General features: G+C 47.9%; 1 protein-coding gene across 1 annotated transcript; it reads right to left on the reverse strand.

The window, feature by feature from the left end:
- Window positions 1–2476: 2476 nt before the first annotated feature.
- Window positions 2477–20400, reverse strand: FBXO21 (F-box protein 21; the record flags this gene model as incomplete). Its single annotated transcript, XM_010152575.1, is given in 13 exon segments — window positions 2477–2792; window positions 5432–5589; window positions 6581–6771; window positions 9635–9767; window positions 10530–10706; window positions 11478–11614; window positions 11865–11998; window positions 12843–12989; window positions 14761–14882; window positions 16954–17048; window positions 18738–18873; window positions 20308–20330; window positions 20332–20400. Coding segments are annotated over 13 exon segments (1701 nt in total), but the record flags the coding sequence as incomplete, so codon positions are not given.
- Window positions 20401–21574: the final 1174 nt, after the last annotated feature.

The following is a 21574-nucleotide window of genomic DNA, read 5'->3' on the forward strand; positions in this document are numbered from 1 at the left end:
GTGATTCTATGATTCTATTCTATGCTTACGTGGGAATTCCTCCCCCAGGACCAAAGACAGCCCAAGGCAGGCAACAAAGCCGACCTCGCAGGCAGGATGGCGCGAGGACACGGGCATGCTGAACCCCCAGGGATAAAAACGGGGAGCCTTTGCACACTTGGGTTTGTCTGAAGTCCCAAAATGGGACCTGGACCCCGTGCTGAGGTTGTGCGGTGCCTCCTGAAGAGCCTCCGGTCTCCTCCAAACTTGGCACGCACAAGGCAAAGCCGACGTGCCCGGGGACACCGTTCCTCCACGAAACGTTTGCCGGGGACAGGAGGTTCTCGTTACAGGGCTGGCTGGGCTGTCCTGCACACGTCGCTCGCTCACAGCACGTCTGCCCCCGTCGCACAGGAACGCTCCCCAGCTGCACCCCGCGCCCAACGGAAACGGCGCAGTCGGCGGGTGGGGAGCGTGCATGAACCGCGCAAGCGGCAGCCCCACACTTCCTCCTTGTCCTTTTCAGAGCATGAACAGTGAGTGGCTCCTGAAGACGGGCATAACGGGCTTCCCTGGGACCCCCATCCCTACATACTCGTGTTCTCAAACTGGTCAGATACGTGCTGGCCAGCACCAGTTTTCGGAGGGACTCTGGACACCTTCCTGTCGACTCCCATGGCATTTCCACGGCACGGTGCTACCCGGCACGCAGGCAGCGCCTCTTGCTGAGGACTCCTCCCAGACACCGTTTGGCAGAGGGGAGCATAAAGCCCCGGGAAACTCACTGACAGCTCTGCCCAGTGAGCCCAGGCCCTGCTCCTGCACGCCTCTTCTCAGCTACCAGCATCAACCTGGGGATTCAACAGTCCCATTCCCAACCCCGCATCCCTGCAAGGAATCTTTTGGGATCTGCTTTCAACCCTCAAAAACGGTTGGGGTCTACTCCAGCCCTCAAAACCAAGAGATTTTAAGATTTTGCCTCATGATTCCCTACCCTGCATTCTGCTTCCGCAGAACTCCCTCAGTCGCTTCCTCCTTCCCTCCCTCCAAGCTCACGGCAGCACAGACTTCAACGTCACGGTTCCGCTCGGAGTACAGCACCAGCCCCAGAGGGCTGCTCTTCCTAACGCCCCGGGATTCCTGCAGACCACCACTCTGCTGGCAACACCGCTGGGCTTTCCGTATTTATTTCTCGTCTTTAATCGGTGCTCAGCATTGCGATAGGATGACATGCAGTTCGAGCATTCCTTGAAGGGGAGGGCCGTGTGATTTCACGTGGCGATACCTGGAGTGCTACAATAGGCTAAGAGGATCCACCTAACTCCGTGGGGCACAGTACCGAATCCTCCCCTCGGACACAGCTACCGTATTGCACCGGGACAGTGACAGCTACAGACGGTGCTTCGGAAACCGCAGAGCTACGTGGGCTCTGCGCACGCACAAACACCGTGTCCCCCTGCACCCCGTAACACCTGAACCCACAGGAAAACCATTTCTGCAGTGGTCCTGTCTGGGCCTTGAAGTCAGTTGAAATTCGTGTGCCTTGAGCTGCTAAAGCTCTTCCTTTCTGGGCAGCGGAGTACGTGTTCCCCCAAATCCTTTCTCTTTTGGCAAAAAGGAAGAAGGCCTCAAGCTGCAGGAATTAACATCTCTTCCATACACAGTTTGGCTGACTCTGGGGTTGGCCAGTTTCCAGTCACGGTCCTGCTGTATTGCATAAATACCTATAGATTGGAGACAGCAGCGAGTGGAAGCTCCCCATACATCAAAGTCCTCCTGGCACTGGCCTCCAAATTCCATGAAACAGTGCCACCAGGTTCAAAATCCTCCTGGGAGCGCTCAGGGCTGTGCCGCAGGTCCTGCCTTGGACACGAACAGACGATGAACGGACGGAGAACCAAGGTAAGAACATGGACTGAGTGTGCTCAGCAGGCATGGAAAAGGGCCAGAAGCTCATCTTCTGCACCAGGAGAGCGTATCATCGGTGAGGTGGCCGAGAGACCTCAGCGTAACCACTGCGCTCGCCGCCCCCAGAAGCCCAGCTGCTTCTCGTTGTGCCGCTGGGCCCAGGCCCGTAAGGGTGTTCAGAACCGGAACGGCAGCTCTGCGAACAGACTACGGAGGTGAAGCAAAAGCTGACCCAAAATTCAGACTGCAGAAGACAACAGTGAAACGTAAGAGACTAAAAACTATCACCTGCATGAAATATACATTAAAAAAACCCAGCCCAACCAAACAATAAACCCACAGCACTACAAGGACAAGAAACTTCCTTCCCTGGAAGAGGGAATTCTTCCATAGTCCACACCAGGATCTTCTGCATCGACCTTCTATCTAGGCAAGACAACCACAGAACGAGTAGTATGCGCAAATCCCAAGGATAACGCGCTTCCTAGCACGACTGTTCCTGCAAGATCCTTACGCTTGGCCTCAACTACCAACGTGTCCCTGTGCCTTTGGGCCAGAACGGGCAGGCAGGCAACGGAAAGATGCTATAGCACCAGTTACAAAGTTCAATGCAGTTTTCAATGCATTAAGCCAAAGGATTGTTTCCACACTTGCCTTCCACGCAAGTTTTGCAAAGAGGGTAAAGCTACAGTCCAGCTGCTTCTGTCCTCACGATGCCTTCTGCACTCACTCCTTGCCTGAACCATAGATCTTCTGAACCGCGGCACGCGTGAGCTCCAAATCCTCTGGGTAGCGGATTTCTAGCTCAGTATTTGCTAGGTAGTGAATGCCGGTAAACTCTGAAAAATAGCGTCCGATGTCAGGGTGAGGGATCTCCCGAGGCTCAGAGTTATATTCCAGGTTCTCTGTTAGGAAAGGAAGGAAGCAGTTATCACCACATGAAATGGCCTGCTACAAGGCAATAAAACCTGCGCCTCTCTCAAGTCTTGTTTCTGTCTCTACAAACACCAAGTCCTGATGCTTTAAGGTAAAAAAAGCCTAATCCAGAGAAATATGCCCAGAGCACGGCACTACGACTGCTCACACAGCCTCATCTCCCAGGTGATGCTGACCCCATTTCCCAGCAGCATGAAAACCGTTTCCTGCCTGAGACCACCCTGTCTGGCAGTAGGCTGGAGTACCAGGACGGGGACCTGCTCCCGCTCTGCCGGTCACAGGTCTTGGCTGTAAGTGCAGGGAGAAGCTGCGGCACTGAGCTCCAAGCCCTCAGTCCCAGGGGAGATCAGCTTCCAGGAGAGATCCTTCTCAAACGCTCCGATGGCCGACTGCACAAGGTGGTGTGGGCAGAGGAGCCGAGTGCTCTCTTGCTCTGAGTCACCAGCCTGGTTTTCAAGTGTGCCTCACACAGCCAAATTACCTTTTCTAAATCCAAACTTCCCAAAGTTAAGAGAAAGTCCCTCAGAAGAGCATTTTGACCCTTTCCCAGAGCAGCCTATTTCCTCCCCTGTACTGGAGGATAACCTGATTAAGCACGACCGTCAAACGCCACGGAAGCGTGGCGTTAAAACGCAGAGGTGACCCGAGCAGAGGGCCCTGCTGCTCCTGCAGTATTTGCGTGAAGCGGCGTGACTGGGAGGCAGCCCGGCAGCGGATGACGTGCGCAGGTGCCCTGCAGCAGTCCCCAAGCAACGGCAGGTTTTCCAGCACGGTGCCAGATACACGGGTAGAAACAAAAGCTGCCTAAGTCCCAAAGTCTGAATTATCTGCAAGGCAGCGTGGGAACAAGATGGGATGCAGGAAACATCATCCAGGAGGAACTCACGTCTCTGAAACGATTCGGTTCGCTACAGGCCCGTGGAAGGAACTGTGTATCGGTGCGTGCAGCCAGAAGCACGAGAGCCTTCTGCACCTCAGTGGGCTGCTGCAGTCCTACGGCCTTGCAAAGCACCTTTTTCTGTGCTGCACCACTGCAGAAAACAATTTACACCCCAACACGCTCCGCAGAAGCACGGCTGAGCGGTGAGCTGCCTACTGTTCAGTGACGCAGCGGAAGCTGGCAGGGGAAGAGACCGAGACAAGCGAATTCGGCACTAGGGGGGGAGCCTGAGAAATGTGCTGACGAGCAGTTCTGAGCCACAGATACCTGGCCTGTGCTGCTACACAGCAAACGAAAAGACAAGAGTGGACAGGTCGATGCCAAGCTCCCTGTGCAGAACAGGTGTTTTGGAATTAGCTATAGCTCCACCTACAAACTCACGGGAGGGACAAACTGAGGTATAACTGCCTCTAAGAAGCTCGGTGATAATTCTGAGCTGGTCAGACAAAACTCTTGTTTGCAGATCTGTTAAAGATCCTTTCAGTAAAAGACTATCATCCCCTCCTCAAGGCGAGGTCGGTAAGTTATGAAGCAGTCCCTTCCCAAATGGTCTGAGGAGGTACTTTAGAGGGAGAGTCAGGCAGCAAGATTTCAGCACGGACAAACCCTTCACTTTCCCCCTGCAGTATCAAAGGAGTTGGATGCCACAGAGATGACAGCATCAACCTACAGCTTGGCTGAAATACAGCCTGCTCTGGAGCCAGCCAGGGTTACACTTGTTTATAAACAATTAGACAAAAGAGATGACTCAGCCCCAGAAGCACCGAGGACAATTATCTGATTAGTTTTCACTGAGATGCACATTGTAATATCAACCCAATATCAAAACAAGAATTTCTGGGTTTTTGAAGACTCTGAGAGGCCAAGTACTGTCCAGTATGAGCTGTAAGGCTGAGCCACAATATTCCCAGTCCCTGCTTCATCTTTTTGGACTACTGAATAGAAAGTAACTTCCAGGACTGTGAGAAACACCTGCACCTTAAACCTATGAAGGTAGGAGTGTCAAATATACAGAGCTACAGATGTATTTTTCATTTGATCCTCAGTCCGACACCTCTTCCCGTATCCTAACCTCAAACCCTGACCATCAGAGAAGAATTTCCCTTCTTATGGCATGTTGCTTAAAGAAAAGACAACGGAGATTTCTCCACCCTTCGCACTTGTACAGAGACACTGTTGTGCCGCTCGTGTCAGAGGTGGCACGAAAGGCCACGTCACCCGTGTTCTCTGGAATCTTGGCACATACTGTCTCCCGATGGCAGCATCTCAGAACCATGCCCTGACAAGCAAAGTTTGCGTGCACTCAACTAGATCCGGTTTTGAGGTCCTGCCCAAAGCACAGCTCTAATTTCAAAGGACGAGAGCTGCTGACATAAGTTCAGACTTCAGCAAAAGCTGAATTATCTCTTAAAAGCAGCAATCGTGGTTTACACCATAAAAACAATCTTGTTCAAAACACATTTCTAAGGCAACAGGAGATTACACCAGAGTGGTCCTTGACGTTCATTCCTTGCAGTACTGATGTCATGGGGAAGAAACACACAGGCCATGAATTCATCTTCCTACCTCAGCCTTAACTAACAGTTTATGTTCCATATTTGAAAGAGTTATCGCGTACGCACCCCTTTCTCCTAACGCTGACAGTAAACACAGGAGACCCCTGCTCACCTTGCGCAGCGTATCTGCAGGAGCCATCTTCCACCAGCACGTTGTAGAAAGGCTGGTGGGGGCCATGTGGTAGGCTGTGGACGTTCATATTCCGGATCCATTCGTGCCCCATCATGCAGGCGGGATCCCAGCCGTAAATCACGCAGTTATAGCCATACCTAATTAAAAAAATTGCACTACAAGGACTATGAAAACTCCAGAGCCAGCTCTTTTTCCTCAAGACCAGTATAGCACAAAGAAGGCAGGAAACTCCTGCAAGTTGGCACAAGGAGGAGAGGAACAAGAGGGGGGAAAAAACCCAATCAGTTCAGAAACTGTGTGTACGCATGTGTATGTTGATGCTGGGGGGAAATTACTAAGAGGGACTGGGTAAACAGATGGGAACAAACAGCTGAGGACAAAGGAAAACCAAATGTGAGCAAGTAAAGAGAATGGGAAAGAGACTGGAAGTCAGCAACAGGCAGAACAGGAAACAAGAAACAGGGAGAGAATCAACCATCCTACTGTGTTGTGCCATTTCTTCTGTGCCCATCGCACAGGCGCGGTCATCCCAACACTGAACTCCCAGAATCACTCTTTTCAGCACACCCAAGTGATTAACTGTGAGGTATTACAACTGTCACCACTGACGCCCTTACAACACGCTCCAGGCGTCCTGCTGAGCCAGAGGAGCGGCCACAGCACCACAACACTGGCATGTCGCTACAGACGGGAACACACAGCCCCTGGGCCATGCAGGGAGAGGGGCAAGAACAGCCCAGGGAAAGATCCACAGCTGTCTCGGGAATCTTATGATCTCTTTTGAGGTCAATTCTGTTCCACAGTCCCTCATTAACTGATACTGAGGTTTCTTCGAGAGCTTTGGGCTGTGGAAATTTTACCTGTGTGATACATGATGACAGACAAGTCACCTCACCAACTTCTCTCTGCAAGCAAAGAGCAGTGAATACACTCACTCCCTCAAAGCACCGAAAGAGCCGCTCCCACTTTTCTATGAGGTACGTGGCACAGATACACGTGCCTGGCATTTTCCATCCCTGGTCCCTCCTTGGCAGATAAACCCACGTCTCATTCCTGTCAGAACAAACACTTCTACGCTCATTGTTTCAGTACAGCCTGCTACCGTGGGGCAGGTTTTGGACAGCTCACCTCTTGTGTTTCATAATCAGCCCGATGGAAAAGCAGACCTCTTTGTGCTTCTCATCCGAACGGTGCTTCACCTCAGGTCCCACCTCCTCCTTCCGGCGCTCAATGTGCTCCAGGGTGTGTTGAACTAAGTACCCGACAGCCCCATGCTGGGATGGGTCCAAAGCCTGAATATGCTGCAAGATGTCCAGAACCTTCAGCAACCAAACCAAAAAGAGAGGATCAGAAGAAGTCTCCACAGCAGTCCAACACTTACAAATACATACAGGCAAGTTCAAGTTAGCTGGGTCTAAGCCCCCAGGCCAAAGGTCCGGCACAACCAGCTTTCCACGCAGGACTGAGAACCTTTGCTCTAGCTACATGCTCCCAAGGAGTTCTTCACGCTTGCTCAGCCTGCAGAAATTGCACACAGACCTCTCCTTTTCTACCTGTGAAACTCCCTACTTCCAAGGAAGGCACTGCTGAGCACAGTAATTCCTTAAAACGAAGTCATACAAGCTCATTGTGTCACACCGTGCGACGACAGGGCATCGAAGAGCCCGTCTCAAGGTTTCCGAAACATTAAGAGAATACTGTTGCTTGTCTCCCAAACTGCTGCTGTGGCACGATTCCAGATGACTTCTGCTGTCCTCGAGAACAACTAACAGAACTAACAGTTTCAGAGAGTTCCTCAGCATGTCTGTGGGAGCCTGGTAGAGGAGAAACAGGGCAGCACAGAAGGAAACGCAAATAACCCCTGATGCTGTACCGTGTAAGAGTGAACAAGAGAGAGAACCTGCTTGTCTCAGGGTGACCAAAGACAACTAAAATTGCTCTCAAAGCAGCAAACCCGGTAGATCCAGAATTCCAGCCTACCCACACCCTCTGGCACACCATCAGAGCACCTGCTGCCAAGTTTGTTAGAGGCAGGCAATGCCAGTTTTACTTTTTTTTTTTTTTTTTAGATCTTGCTCTTAACAAAACTGTTGTCTAAACAGGTTGGGAAAAGGCAGCTACATCCATCCCAACATCAAACACCTCAAGTGCTGACACAGTTCCAAAATCTGACACTCTCTAGCACCTGGCAAAAGGATTCCAGTACCTGAAGGGGCTACAAGGAAGCTGGGGGGGACTTTTTACAAGGGTCTGTAGTGACAGGACAAGGGGTAACGGGTTTAAATTGAAAGTGGGGAGGTTTAGATTAGATATCAGGAAGAAGTTCTTCCCAGAGAGAGTGGTGAGGCACTGGGACAGGTTGCCCAGAGAAGCTGTGGATGCCCCATCCCTGGAAGTGTCCAAGGCCAGGCTGGATGAGGCTTGGAGCAACCTGGTCTAGTGGAAGGTGTCCCTGCCCATGGCAGGGGGTGGGACTGGGTGAGCTTTAAGGTCCCTTCCAACCCAAACCGTTCTATGATTCTCTCCTTGATCACACGCTGGAAGTTTTGGTCACTCTAAGTTCAGAGCAGCAGCAGAAGAGGTAGAGAAATCTCAGGCTATTGAGCACAAACATCGGCCAAGAGGTGAAGAAAGAAAAATCAGAAAAAGAACAGGTGAGTAATTAGGTATGAGAAGAGGAAACACAGCTCAGGCTTCTTGGCCACCTTAGTTTCCTGGATGGTGTCTTAAGAAGGATGTGAAAATCCTGAAAAATCCTACAGAAAGGGGAAGGCCTAGCACAGTGACCACAGCTGCCAGGGATTCTTGGCCATTTCATTTACTGTTATTTGCAGACATTTAGGACAACATTGTGTGTAGCTCTGTCTGACTGTTAAGATTTTGTACCACTTTCTGTGAATCCAGCAGACCTCTCTTAACTCCAGTATCTCCTGTTCTGTGAGACAGAGTGCTCGCTCTGGCTAGCCACCACCCTGCCCGACAGCCTGGAACAACCCGAGGCACACGAGGATGCAGTGCTGAAAATCCACATCCACACATTTTCGTTACATCTGGCAACGTGGTGCAGAGAAACTACACGGGGTTGTATTATGTGTTCTGAGGGGCAGCAGAACGCAAGTACATAAAGCCTCGGTGCTTTACAAACACACTGCTGCGGGAGGATCATCTTCCAGTGTTTGACCCAGCTGGCCACTATTTATGTACCGTTGCCATTTCAGCTCAGTGAGTCTCCCCCTGGTTTCTGTTCATGCTGTTTCTGTGGTGACCCTAATACCTGCTGCCCTAAGAAAGGAACGGCAAGCCTAGCCCAGCGTGTCCTTCGAAAGGACGTCAGCTTCTCCAGCAGCCCCACGCTTCAGGCCATTTGGTGGGAAGAGCTCTGGTGTCTGCTCAGCTGCCTGTCCCCCTCACCCAAATCTCCCATTTGGAAATGGAACAGGAATCGACTGCTCAGGTGCACGAGCTTCACTGAGGCACCCCAGGACATTCTGACTAGGGAGCACCTCTCTGCTGTAGGGACACACCTCTGAATTTGATGCTTCATCCCTGTGCCTTCTCCTGATTCACTGAACGACACGGATGATCCAGACAACTTAAGATGACTTGTTCTCGGCACCTTCTTTCCCATATTCACAAGACAGCGGGAGTCAAGTTGCTACGCTAAAGGTGATACTAAAAAGAACCCCACGGACGGGAATATTATGCTGCTTTTTCACAAGAGCCTCTGATTGTGTGGCTAAGGTTTCAGAGAACAGCTTTGGTTGTATTTATAAAATGTAACTTCCTACAAGTTCTCCGGTAATTGCTCCTTTTACATGAGTCCAGCAAGAGTTTTACAACCACCACCCCAAACCATACAGAATGTTCTTACAACTTACAGCTGCAAGTCCACAGTTCTGGTGGCAAGTTAAGCTGTCAGACCTAGGCCGTAACCCAAGCTCTGACTGAGACTCAAGGCTGCTCACAAGTCTCCCCGAGGGCAAGCAAGCAAGCGTCATCCTCCTCTCCCTGCTTCATCCAGTAAAAATTGATTCCCTGAAATGTGATAACTCCTTCAATCACGTTTGTTACGGGAACAACTTGTGGCAGACTGCAATGCAAGCTGACGTGGTCCATCAATCAACAGACTAGTGTTAACAGTGCTTAGTCCATCAGCAAACATACGACCGAGTGGAGAGGTACCTTTTCTGGCCAGATTCCCAGGTGGAAGTATAACCTAGCCTGGAGCATTAGATGCTGCACGTTGTCCGGATACATGGCCAGGTACAGATCCAAGGAGTCTCTCAAGAGTTGGTAAGACTGATCAGTGCTTTCTCTGCCAGCAAAAAAGAAACTCAATTGTAAGGCTAGCTCTTCAACCCCCATCCCCTGTAGTCCAGTGTGGAGGGTCAATCACCAAAAATGAAGCTACAGGTACATGCTCGTTCAGTAAGAGTGACTCCATCACTGACTGCCATCCATCACATCCAACAGCCTGCTCAGAAGGAGAAACACTACACCACTGATGACTGGACTCTCCCCTCCCATGCCACCAGTATTTTACTTGGTCAAATAATCCTACATAAGAGAATTAATTCACTATCCAAGCCATTTCCTTTTGTTCCCCTGGCTTAATTACCGCTAAAGTGATTCACTCCGTGATTTCTGTCTACGGCTACTTGGGAAAGTGATTACCAGGGGCATCTGACAATAAACCCAGATTTTCTACAGACCAACAGTACCACTGAAACTGCTCATTTGAGCACGTGGGTTGTGCTTGCCAGACCACAATGAAGGTCTCTGCTCCTAAGGGAACAGCGGATGGTTGCTCTCAGCTTTTCACAAAGGAACAAAAAAGATCTCTCAATTTTCCTGAGGGGAACTATTTTTACTAAATATTATTGTTTCCACACAATACTGGTGCAGGTGACTAAAAGCAACTAGCCAATGCCACATGACATACAGAATTTTCAAGATCCCCTGGGGTGACTGACACCTTTAAAGCACCCAAATACTGCAAAGAAGCAGTATCAGATATACAGACAGTATACCCTGGGCCCTTTCTCCCACAGGCTGTCCAGGCCAGATGATCACTCACCGCTTGCCAAGGTTTAAGAGGTTTCCCACCATACGCTGCAAGACCTCTTTCGAAGTCACCACGCCATAGAACTCCTCTGTCACATGGTGGCCAATAAGGTACTCGCACTCCTTCACTGTCAGCTGCTTCCCCTTCCCAAAGGCGTCAATGTAGGTGTAGTCAAAAATATCTGTGCTCCTAATGAAACAACAAGGAAACTAAATTGGGATGACGGGTCTCGTGATGAAGCAAGATTACCTATTTCTGTTCTTCCTCCAGCCCTTCTAAGCTTGTTTTTAAAAGAAGTGTCATTCATACCTCAGCTCGCTCCTAAAAAAAGATTACCTCTCTCCCCTCGTGGCTTCTTCTTCAGATAATGTACGGGGAAAGACAGAGAAACTAAGGGGACATTTTCACTCCACCATGCCAGTTCTTTCCTTTGGATATTTTCGATTTGCTGTATCTATGACCAGACTCTGTTACGACACCGCACTGGAAAGCGTAACAGAGCCATCTGAAGCGTAGTGCCAGAAGACAAAACCATGGCTCTGAACTGGACAGCTGACGTCATTCACCAAATACAGATTTCGGTAAATTGACCACGATCTGGTCAAAGATGTATCCTGCACTGACTCAGAGAATTAAATGACTACACAGAGCAACAGCAGTGGTCTCTAGCAACTGTTAGGTTTCGTGAAACAGCACCTCTTTTCTTCAGTTTTTCATAATTTTCTTAAATAAGAGAAATATTACCTCAGCTTTACCATTATTTCACTCTCAGGAAATCTACTGCTATCCATCAACAGCAGAGCTGAACTATGGCAGAACTCCTTTAGCGATTCGATCTTTTCCTCCATACAGGTTGCAATTATGGATGGAAAATAAGATTCTGGTATAGGCCTGGAGCTGTAAATGCTTTCTGGCTTTTATTACTGCAGACACAGCTTCGAAATTCAGCAGATCACTCACCCTTCTTTTCCCTGACACCATCGCAGCAGAAAATGGCTGGGGAAGTTGACAGGTTCAAGTTTGACTCCGAGCTGCCTGGCAATTGTTAAATAAAGCACGGACAAACTGATGGGAATTCCTGTCCTGCGGATCAAAACCTGGGGGATAAGAATGTGATAAAAACATGAGGGATATTAAGAAAAAACACAAACCCCCCAAGGTTTGGTTTCACAAATGAAAATACAGCAACCTGACAGAATATGCACTAAAAGGTGACATCACATGGACTTTACAGCAAGTTGTTCTTCAGAGAAATGATCTGTCTGACTACCTTTGGACAAAGAAACACCACAAATAAAATGTTCTCAAGCTTTGCAGCCTCCTAGTTTTTGTCTAACATACACCTACCTGGTGAATGTATGAATTCAGGGAGTTATAGTAATCCAGCTCATTTCCTTTGTATTTTAACTGCTCATACAGGACACAATTCATAGCATCAAGTACCTGCCGCTGAAGCTCCACTTCTGAAATCAGGATCTCTCCTAAAAACACAAGCAATGAAATAAAGACTGAGAAAACAAGTGTATTTAATCTTCATGCAATGAACCTTATACCAAAATTCTTCATATGGACTAAGAACACAAGGGATTCATCTCAAATTCAGTCAAGAGACTGGCTGGAGCAGATGATGGCAGTGCCCTAGCGCTCCACTCACAGGGTGGCCTCGCTCAGTGCACTGCCCTGCACCTCAATCATGCAGTACTGATGCCCCGCTTCATTCCACAGCCGGAGGACTGGATCCTACCCAGCCTGTGCCAGCACAGCCCTGCAGCTGGATGTGTCACACTGCCCAGTGTGCTTTCACTGCTTGAGAGTTCCAGCGTGGCCACTCCAGGTACACAGACACAGGCAGACCGCTCACCCTCTCTTTGAAAGGCAGCAAACATTAGACAGTGCTTATGAAAACCAAGGAGCAAGATGCTGCCTGGCCTCTGGAGATGCTTAAGCACATGTCTCTTCCACTGCTGCTGACTTTCCGAGACTTGCCGAGGAAAAGAGGACGATACCCTGTCCCACAGCTCTGCTACACACAGCAAGATGACTTAAGACTTCAGGGACAAATGGGAAAAAGAAAAAAGAAGAATTCCCCTCCCAATCCTGTTTGTTTAAACAGCATCAGATGGACAGACAACCCCGGGCTAGAGTTCCTATGACTAAACCAACGGTTGTTTCCCCAATGATGGTTTAGGCAAACGTCAGAATAGGCTTGCCGGGGATGAAGAACAGCTGTGAAACTGCAACGATCCCACCGCTGTTTCACCTTGCCTGCCCGTATCGAGCCTTGCAGAAACGCTTGGCAGTAAGGCACGCATCTCTGTACAGTACCTGCCTTGGAAGCCAAGCTGGGGTGCCTCGGATTTTTCGTCCGCAGGACTTTGCGCACCTTATCCGTGATATCATCCACCTGGGCCTGGACGCTGTTTAAGCAGATGTCTGACAGTGGGTTACAGTACTGGTCGATTAAAACAGCGCCTGGAAAAAACCAACTATATAAGAAACAGGACTTCAGTTTTTTCCTTGCTTAGTTTTATCTAAATTCCAGGCATGCAGCAGAACACAAAAGCTCTCCTTTTAAAAATCTGTAGGCATACACTGGATTCATCAAATAAAATGCAAAGAACAAGCTGACATGATAAATGCCAATTAGACTCAGCATTTCCCTCTCCGCTACCCTGAAAGGGAAAGCGACGCATTTGCACACTGAGCAGGTATGCTACTAGACCAGGCTTAACCAGCCAGCTCTCCAGCCACGCTGCATCTCCTGGCATCCTCCCAACTTCCAAAGTTTTTTATTCAGAGCCTGAAACAATCTCAACTTCACTTCTGCTTCAGTTCTGATTTCTTCCTGCCATACCCTCCACAGCTATCATTCTTGCTCATCGTTCCCTCTTCTGCTACATTCATCTTTCTCTTCCACGCCTGCTCTCCATCTTCATGTCAGAACCCCACTGTAACAGAACAGATTTTCATTCTCCTTCTGCCCAAGCCTCTTCTGTCAAACTTCTGCAGGAAATAAATAGCCCTTCTCAGAATCTTCTCCTTGTCCACCACTGCTCTTCCCAAACCCTACATATTGTTTAACCTTTGGAATCAACTGTCTTCACCTGCAAGAATTTTGCGTGGATCATACCTCTTACGGCTTCCTACACTGCTTCATTAGCACCTCCATGACAGGCCTGTATTCAAGGATTTTAGCAGGGCCCCAAGCCACATCTTCTTTCCCTCCAGCTTCCCGTGTTCCCCACGTGAAGTTTCACAAAAGTCTACCTGCTGGTGCCTCAGTAATACCTCCACGGCAGAGAAAGGCATGTATTTTTGGCTCCCACACCTAAGTCACGTAATTAACTGTCCTGGTTGTTTCCACAAAAAGCACCTTTTGGCTTCTTGCCCTAACACAGTCCCTTCTTCAGAGTCTACTGTCACTAGCAAGAACCAGCTTTGGTGTTAGAGACTCTTTCCTATGATGTTTTTGAGGTATAAATCAAGCATAAGGGACCCCTCTACGGACACTGGCAGGTATCAGCCCCTTCAGAACCCCATCTTCTCCATAGGAGAACTGAAGCAGAGAACAATTTACCAGACTGAGGGCATGACTTGCAGAAAAGCCTTTTATTTCCTCATGTCAGGTGCATGTGCCTTCCCACCACGTGACTGGACTCCCACCCATTACCCAGCTCTATGCTGCACAGCTTCAACGGTCGAGCAGTCAGACAGCTCTTGAGAGAAGCCAGAGCACACAGGCTATAAGCTGCAAAAATTCCCCCTGCCTGCAGCTTCCTCCTTGCCCTTATCTGAGAAGCTCTTGGGAAAGGAGACAGTAGGGAGCTGACACAAAATCCCACCATTGGTCAGTTAGGCCGTACTCAGCCCACGGGCCACAGCTAGAGTGCTTCTGCAGCGTCACCTAGTTAGGTGCTGAGCTAGTGCCGATTTCCTCAATATACTGTTCAAGATTCAAATGCAGGTGTTTTAACATCTTCTCCACTGTTTTTCAGCTCATCTGTCCACGGGCAATTATTCACACATTCAGCACTGACAGAAGCTGATGCAATCCTGACATTCTGACGCAGCATCGTGCAACTGCTGCAAGGTTTTGAGGATTTTGGGTACACCAAAAGTCTATTCTGAGTCATTGCCAAAGGGCTAGTTGAAATACAAGCAAGGAAGGCTCTTCCCAAGTAAAACAACAAGGATGGAAAGCTGTCATTAGGTGCCCTACGTGGGATTTCTGCCAAAGACTTACCCTCCAAAAACGACTGCTGATCGGTCGGGCGTTGAAGATACTCCTTCAGATTTTTTAATATATTCTGTTGCCGTAGGAAGTAGAGAATTTTCTTTGCATAGTACTTCCAGGTGAGACCTTTCCTGCATATCAGAATACAAAAAGTAGTATTGTCCTAAACAAGCACTTTAAGGGCAAACTTTTCCAGTGAATACGGATTTACAATTCAGACAATTGCTTTTCTAAACAAGACTGACAATACCAGCGTCACCAAGAGGCAACCAAAAGGGTTAAGGGGAGATTCGTATCAGCACCATATAAAACATGCAAGACATTGCTGCTGTGAGAGATGATTTTTATCCAATCACAAATCAGTATTTTTGAGAAGATACAGTATCATGGAAAACAACACATCCTAATTACAGCAGATCAGGAATATCTCATTAAAATCTTATGTTTTCTGAACAAAAGATTACCTTCAGTCTGAATGGATCCCTCTAGAATCAATGTTAAAGTACTCTCACCATCAAAAAGCAATTGATGAGGGACATGAATGTGGGTACAACAGTATTCAGAAGAAAAACACAATCCCTAGAGGAAAAACATCTCTGCTGCTCTCAAAAGGCAGGAACAGATCAACAGTTGGCCTGTAGATCACACAATCCAAAACCTCACAGCATCTATGGTAAAGCCCCTTCACTTTCTGAACTGACCAGCGAAGGCAGAGTGCCCGAGAAGCAGCAGTAGAGCTGGCGACTATCGCGGCGAGCTGTGAAGAGTTCACCTGAAACGGGGCAGACCAACCCAGCGGCATCCCGATCACCGGTGTCTAAGCAAGCCCCAGCCTTCAGCAATGGGTTACCCACAGCCTCACTGAGCACCTTCACAACAAACAGTTAGGAGTGGCACAAAGCCCCGGCCCCAGAAAAAAAACCAAAGGGATTACTGATTCCCAGGCTCTGCCCTCACCATGGGTTTAAAAGAAGCCTCCTTCTTCAGAGAAAACCACCCTCTTCCCCTGCTTACATTCCCTCTCCTCCAGACTGCAGGTCAAATCAGCTTCTCCATCCTGCTGGACAGGAGAACAACCAAACCTCCTAACACTTTATCCTCTTCCAATAAATTGGGATGCTCAACAGAGACAACGGCTTTACTGGGATATCTTCCAGGGAAATGATTTAGCCTAATACTCCTGAATGGCAATGACTACAGCTTAATCAGGGTGTAATTAGCATCAATTCTGCATTATGGGGAGGCATTTGGCCTGTGCAAAGGCTCAGAAGCTTTTTAACCAGTTGTCAAATGAGACCTGTTTAGTCCCAGTTCAAACAGAGAAGGTAATAAAATGGATGTGAAAAAAGCAAAAATGAGATGATTGCCATTCCAGATATGCTTTTTCAAGCTCTAACAGTCCCTTTAATCAAGGCTATTAGACTCCATTAAGAGCAATCTATCACTGCTTCGTATCACAGCAAAATCAGCGTGGTTTATACGCTACCAGCAGAAAAACCTTCAAGCAAAGCAGTGACTTACTCCTCTTGCCCAGTGTTAACCATGGTGATGAGAATACCTAGGCAGATGCAAACCACAAGTTTTATTTACCTGCTTGGCATTTCACCCGAGTGATTTACAGAACTGCAAATTTTGCACTGGTTGAATTAATCTCAGTTGCTTATTTGGGGACAAAAATTATACCAACCTACTACAGCCAAGAAAAGCAGCGAGAGGAGAGAAAAAACCCAAGCTGTCGTTTCATGATACAGGGATTCATGACACTGAGAATTCCTACTTCCCTCCAGCGCTGTGGCCCTCATCCTGAAAACCAGTTCAGCAAACTGATCCAAGTTTAACTAAAAAAGGAAGACAAGGATGGGAACTCCTTAAGCCGGAACTACGGCAGGGAAGTGGGTACGTGGAACATGTCCCGAGAGATGTCATGAACGGTCAGGGAAACAGCAACAAACCAGCAACACGATGGCAGAGGACCTCCTTCTTGTAACAACAGTTTACGTGGTTTCTTCTGGGAATATTAAACTTGTTCTGCAATTAAACACACAGCAATGCTTCCCAGCCTTGGTAAGCCTGGGGATCACGTTTTAGGGGAGTGACACCAGGACAGAAGCTGAGGGCAAGCATTCGCCACAGTACTGTTCTCCTTTAACTGGTGAAAGGGGAAAACCCCTTCCATTTCTAACCCCTCTCACATGTTCTTACCTTCCTTCCATGTTAAGGATACACATCAGCTCATCCTCAAAAAAATGACTTGGGCACCCGAGAGTCTCGATGTCACTGAATCCATCACAGGGGACCTGTCAAACCAGACAAAGAATGATGCAGAGCACAACAGATTCTTCCCAAAAGAATGTAATTTCATACAGTCTCATAACCAATTGGGTTCCATTTTTAAAAATGTTTCTATTACCTTAAAAATACTAGTACTCATCAATTACTCCACCTCCACTCCATGGACTTATTACAGGGAACCACGGAGAGCCCCAGTAACACCCTACAGCAACGTGAGCGACTGCACCAGTCAGGGCTCCTGCAGTGGGTGTACGGACCAGCACCAGCATACCAGACACAGACTGGGCCCAAGTTGAAAGTAATTTTAAGGTGGAATCAGCTTGTGCCTGTGGTTGACTAAACCTCTACATATGCCCCTCAGTGTACCAGACTGCTTGTGAGGAAAGGAATGAAGGACCAGAAACCTTCATTTCAGCCTCAAACATATGCTTAAAAACTTGTGCTAACCCAGAGTTACCAGTCTGTTGACAGAACATAATTTTTTGGAAACAACTCTGAACTGTAAGAAATCTTTTTGCTTTCAAGTTTTCAGCACAAGACCTGAGCTAGTAGAGTAAGGAAAAGCATTGTATCTTAGCAGGCACTCCACAGATCTAGTGGAATGGGGATGAAGGGCTCTTCCCATCAGTTCTGAGCAGGGAATCAGCCTGCAGTTTCTAGCCCGCAGGAGATGATCCTCGCTATCAGGCCTTTGGGTACTGCTGAATGGTCTCTCAGTAACCTTTCCATATGTGATTAAGCAGGAACCCAGGAGTCTCTGCCCACGGTTAATGCCCTGACACACATTTCTCCATGGCCAAGTGTCTATCTCCTGCAGTGGGACAGTTCAAAGAGAACAGCTAAGGGAGATGCATCTCTGAATGCCCTCCTGGCCCCACAGCCCTCTTCTCCAGGGAGAAAACTGAGGTGCTTAAAACCAGGTAAGAGGATTTCAACACAGGTCTCAACAGTGGAATTCTCTACTGGACCACCACACACTGACAAAGGAGACAGAGTGGTGGCTGTTTAGCAGCTCCTGTGTGAGGCTTTTAATTCAGCCACAGTTACAGGTGGCATTTCTGACCATTTCACAGAAGTTCAGGTTGACCCAAATTGTACAGCTAGCCAAAACCCACAGCCATCAACTAAGCAGACAGATAATGAAATAACTGTCACTCCACATGCAAAAAAGTCTCTCTCAGAGACTACATTTTCACCTTTTTCACATGGAATGCAGAAGCATCTTGATGTCATGGTTGGGTAAAGATCTCAAATCACCTACTTTCCAACTCAGTGACCCTACTGCACCTTCGTCCCGTTTTCAAACTACTTCTGACAACTCACAGAACGTCTCCTTGCACAAGGTCTGCGGTGGGACAAATTCATAAGCTGTGCTATGTGTGAACAAGCTATTGGTCCTTCAGAAGTTCCCAGAGCCAGGTCTGAACACACAGCCATGAGCAAAGAGCTTCTAAAGCTGCAGTGGCAACAGCCGAGTGCGATATGCAGAGCGCTCTGGGCTACGCAGTTTGCATCTTTGGATTCTGAGTGGTCTCTCCCCTTTTGGCTGCTGATTTAGCATTTTCACACACAGCGAGGCAATACGCATTTTCTGACTGCAGAGTTGAAAAGATGTGAAGAGAGAGGAAAGAAACTAATAAAAAGTACTAAACAAGTAGCTAGGATGTGTCACGTATAGAGGGAATATGACTTACATGTTCTGAAAAGAACCTTTTGGAGAACGAAGCTACAATTCTCTGGGCTTCTAGACCAGCGTTGTGCCGCGCTTTGTATTCTTCAAGCCAGCTAACACCATCTGTGTGGCTATAGTACTTCAGCAGCGATGGCCATCTACACAACGAGACATGAGTGAACAGGTTCGTTAGTATTTCAGCATCACCGAGAAGCTCCAGAACTGTAAAGTGTTGCTTATTGACTTGAGGAGCTGAGAAACTGCCAAAACAAAGTACAGCTTTAATGGTACAAATTAATCCAATGACTGACTCCAGCACCAAAGCAGAAATCCAACTGATTTCATCTGCGTATCAATGGTTATTTAAAAGCGAGCTCTCCTGAAACCTGCCAACAGGAAACCTTCAGAAGGTTCCTACTCCAGGTATTTCAATATCTAAGGATCCTAAACATTTCTGAGATTTTCTCTAGAGCTTTGCAAGATAAAAATAGGTGTCACATTAGTAGAAAAAAATGCAGTTTCATAATTAAAAAAATCACAAGCCACACTTGCCATTCTAAAGATACATCACTTTTAAGCTAACCTGTCACCTAATAAACCTAGATTTCACTGTCCTGTGTTCCTCCTAGCAGCCTGTGGGTCCAATTAGGAGGATGCACAAAATACAGCTCCCTCTATTGCCCTTGCTGGTGGCAACATCTACTGGAGGAAAACAGAATCCTGAAGTCAAACTGTGACAGCTAAATGCTTTTGCAGTTCATTTTTAACACATGAAAGAATTATTTTATAGAAAACCCCAGACCCTTCTTGCAAAAGAAAGCTGCACCTTCCCTACTGAGTCTGAAAGTCCCAAAGCTAAATCCATTCCACAGCTCACTAAGAAGTGTTTTGAGGTTCAACAAAAAACCTAACTTCAGGTAAAGTCACCTTTTCTGTTAAAGTGGGCACACGCCGCAACGCAGCCCTCTGCGATAACATACGTGCCAGCGCAGCAACACCCAGGACTGTTCTGAAGACCCCAAGACCATTTGTGTATGAAACATGAGGAAGAATCAGTGCAGATGGAAAGATCATGGACAGTGTGGGAAAGCAAGCTGAGAGAAAGGCTTCTTGTAATTTACGGGGGGTGGCGTTATTTCACATTTTGAAATTCTGCTAATTATTACTATTTTTTTCAGAGTATTTTCCTTCAACTACATGGATTGCCTTAGTTGTTATTTATATATATGTATAATTTTATGTGTGTATATATTTTTATCTTTATAGAGAGAACACCAAACATTTACATCACTACTGTATAAAATTTCTACCAACTGGCCAAAAGACACAGTTGTGTCTGTCCACACATGGAAGAGATTTTACCAGCAGTTAATAATAAAACTGCACTGCAATTACAAAATAAAGTCAGAGACTAACCAAATAACTTCACATTACGTAACAGCCTCTCTCCTGATGGATCCCTTGCCACTCATCTACCGCTGAAATGCAGCCACGTCCTAATAACAATTACAATAATTTATTTTAGGATGAGACAGAATAACTTACGGGGTTGCAATGATATTGAAAATTTTAGGAGGATAAAGTGCAGTTACACACAATGGAATCCTGCCAGAATTTACAAGGTAAATGTGCACACTCCTGCCAAAAGTTCTATTATCCAAGAGCGAGGAGGACAGCAGTATGTGCTAATCACCTACCACATTCCATTTCAGCTGTTGGACCTCAACCCTTTTTAAACTTTCAGGTTCGTTTCAGAAATTAGAGCTGCTGAATTGGCGAAAGGATGTGGCCAGCCATCCCAAGCCATAGCTCACTGAACTGGGGAAGCTGTAATTGTTCAGTAGCCTTTTTCACTGGTGGAAAGACAATAATCCTCTCATTTGAGCTATGCTCATTTTTAGGGGCCAACTGGCAAGTAGAGAAAGCAGTATCACTACTTTTCCTGTGCCAGCACACTGACAAACCCAGGTAGCAGATGAGTGGGCCCTATTCTAAGCGGGTTGGCGGGCCCAGTGAAGGAGCAGCGTTTCTAGAACTGTCAAAAGCACCGTGGCACAAGCAGTACCAATGGTAATGCTCACGCTTTCTTCCCAGCTAAAGCACTAACACTGACTGGACACAACACAGCTGTGTCCTCACCAGGAAACCTGTGACTGCCTTTGGGGGAAACTAAACTCACAAGCATCTAAAGTCAACCCAAAGGATTGTGGTTTCTGTAAAAACAGCTCTCCCAGAAGCACTACAAGTAGAATCATAGAATGGTTTGGGTTGGAAGGGACCTTAAAGCCCACCCAGGTCCAACCACCCTGCCATGGGCAGGGACACCTTCCCCTAGACCAGGTTGCTCAAAGCCTCATCCAGCCTGGCCTTGAAGACATCCAGGGATGGGGCATCCACAACATCTCTGGGCAACCTGTCCCAGTGCCTCACCACCCTCTCTGTGAAGAATTTCTTCCTGATATCTCATCTAAACCTCCCTGATTTCAATTTATACCCATTACCCCTTGTCCTGTCACTACAGGCCCTTGTAAAAAGTCCTCCCCCAGCACCCTTGTAGGCCCCCTTCAGGTACTGGAAAGCTGCAATGAGGTCTCCTCGGGGCCTCCTCTTCTCCAGGCTGAACAAGCCCAATTCTTGCAGCCTTATATAGTAAACATCTCTCTGCTGTAAAGCATTAGTCCAGTGACAAGAGGAGTCGTGGCAGTTTTGGAAGCTAACAGTGCCTACCTCAGTGGGACGAGGGAGCCAAGGGACAGCCCCAGCAGGCATGGGGGCTGCTGTACGCACCCCACACCACTGCCAGGCCCCGGGTGGGATCTGGGGCCTGCAGGTAACCCACGGGCCCCGCTGCGGAAGGGG

Source organism: Eurypyga helias, unplaced genomic scaffold (assembly GCF_000690775.1).
Source record: "Eurypyga helias isolate BGI_N326 unplaced genomic scaffold, ASM69077v1 scaffold2615, whole genome shotgun sequence".
NCBI classification, from domain to species: domain Eukaryota; kingdom Metazoa; phylum Chordata; class Aves; order Eurypygiformes; family Eurypygidae; genus Eurypyga; species Eurypyga helias.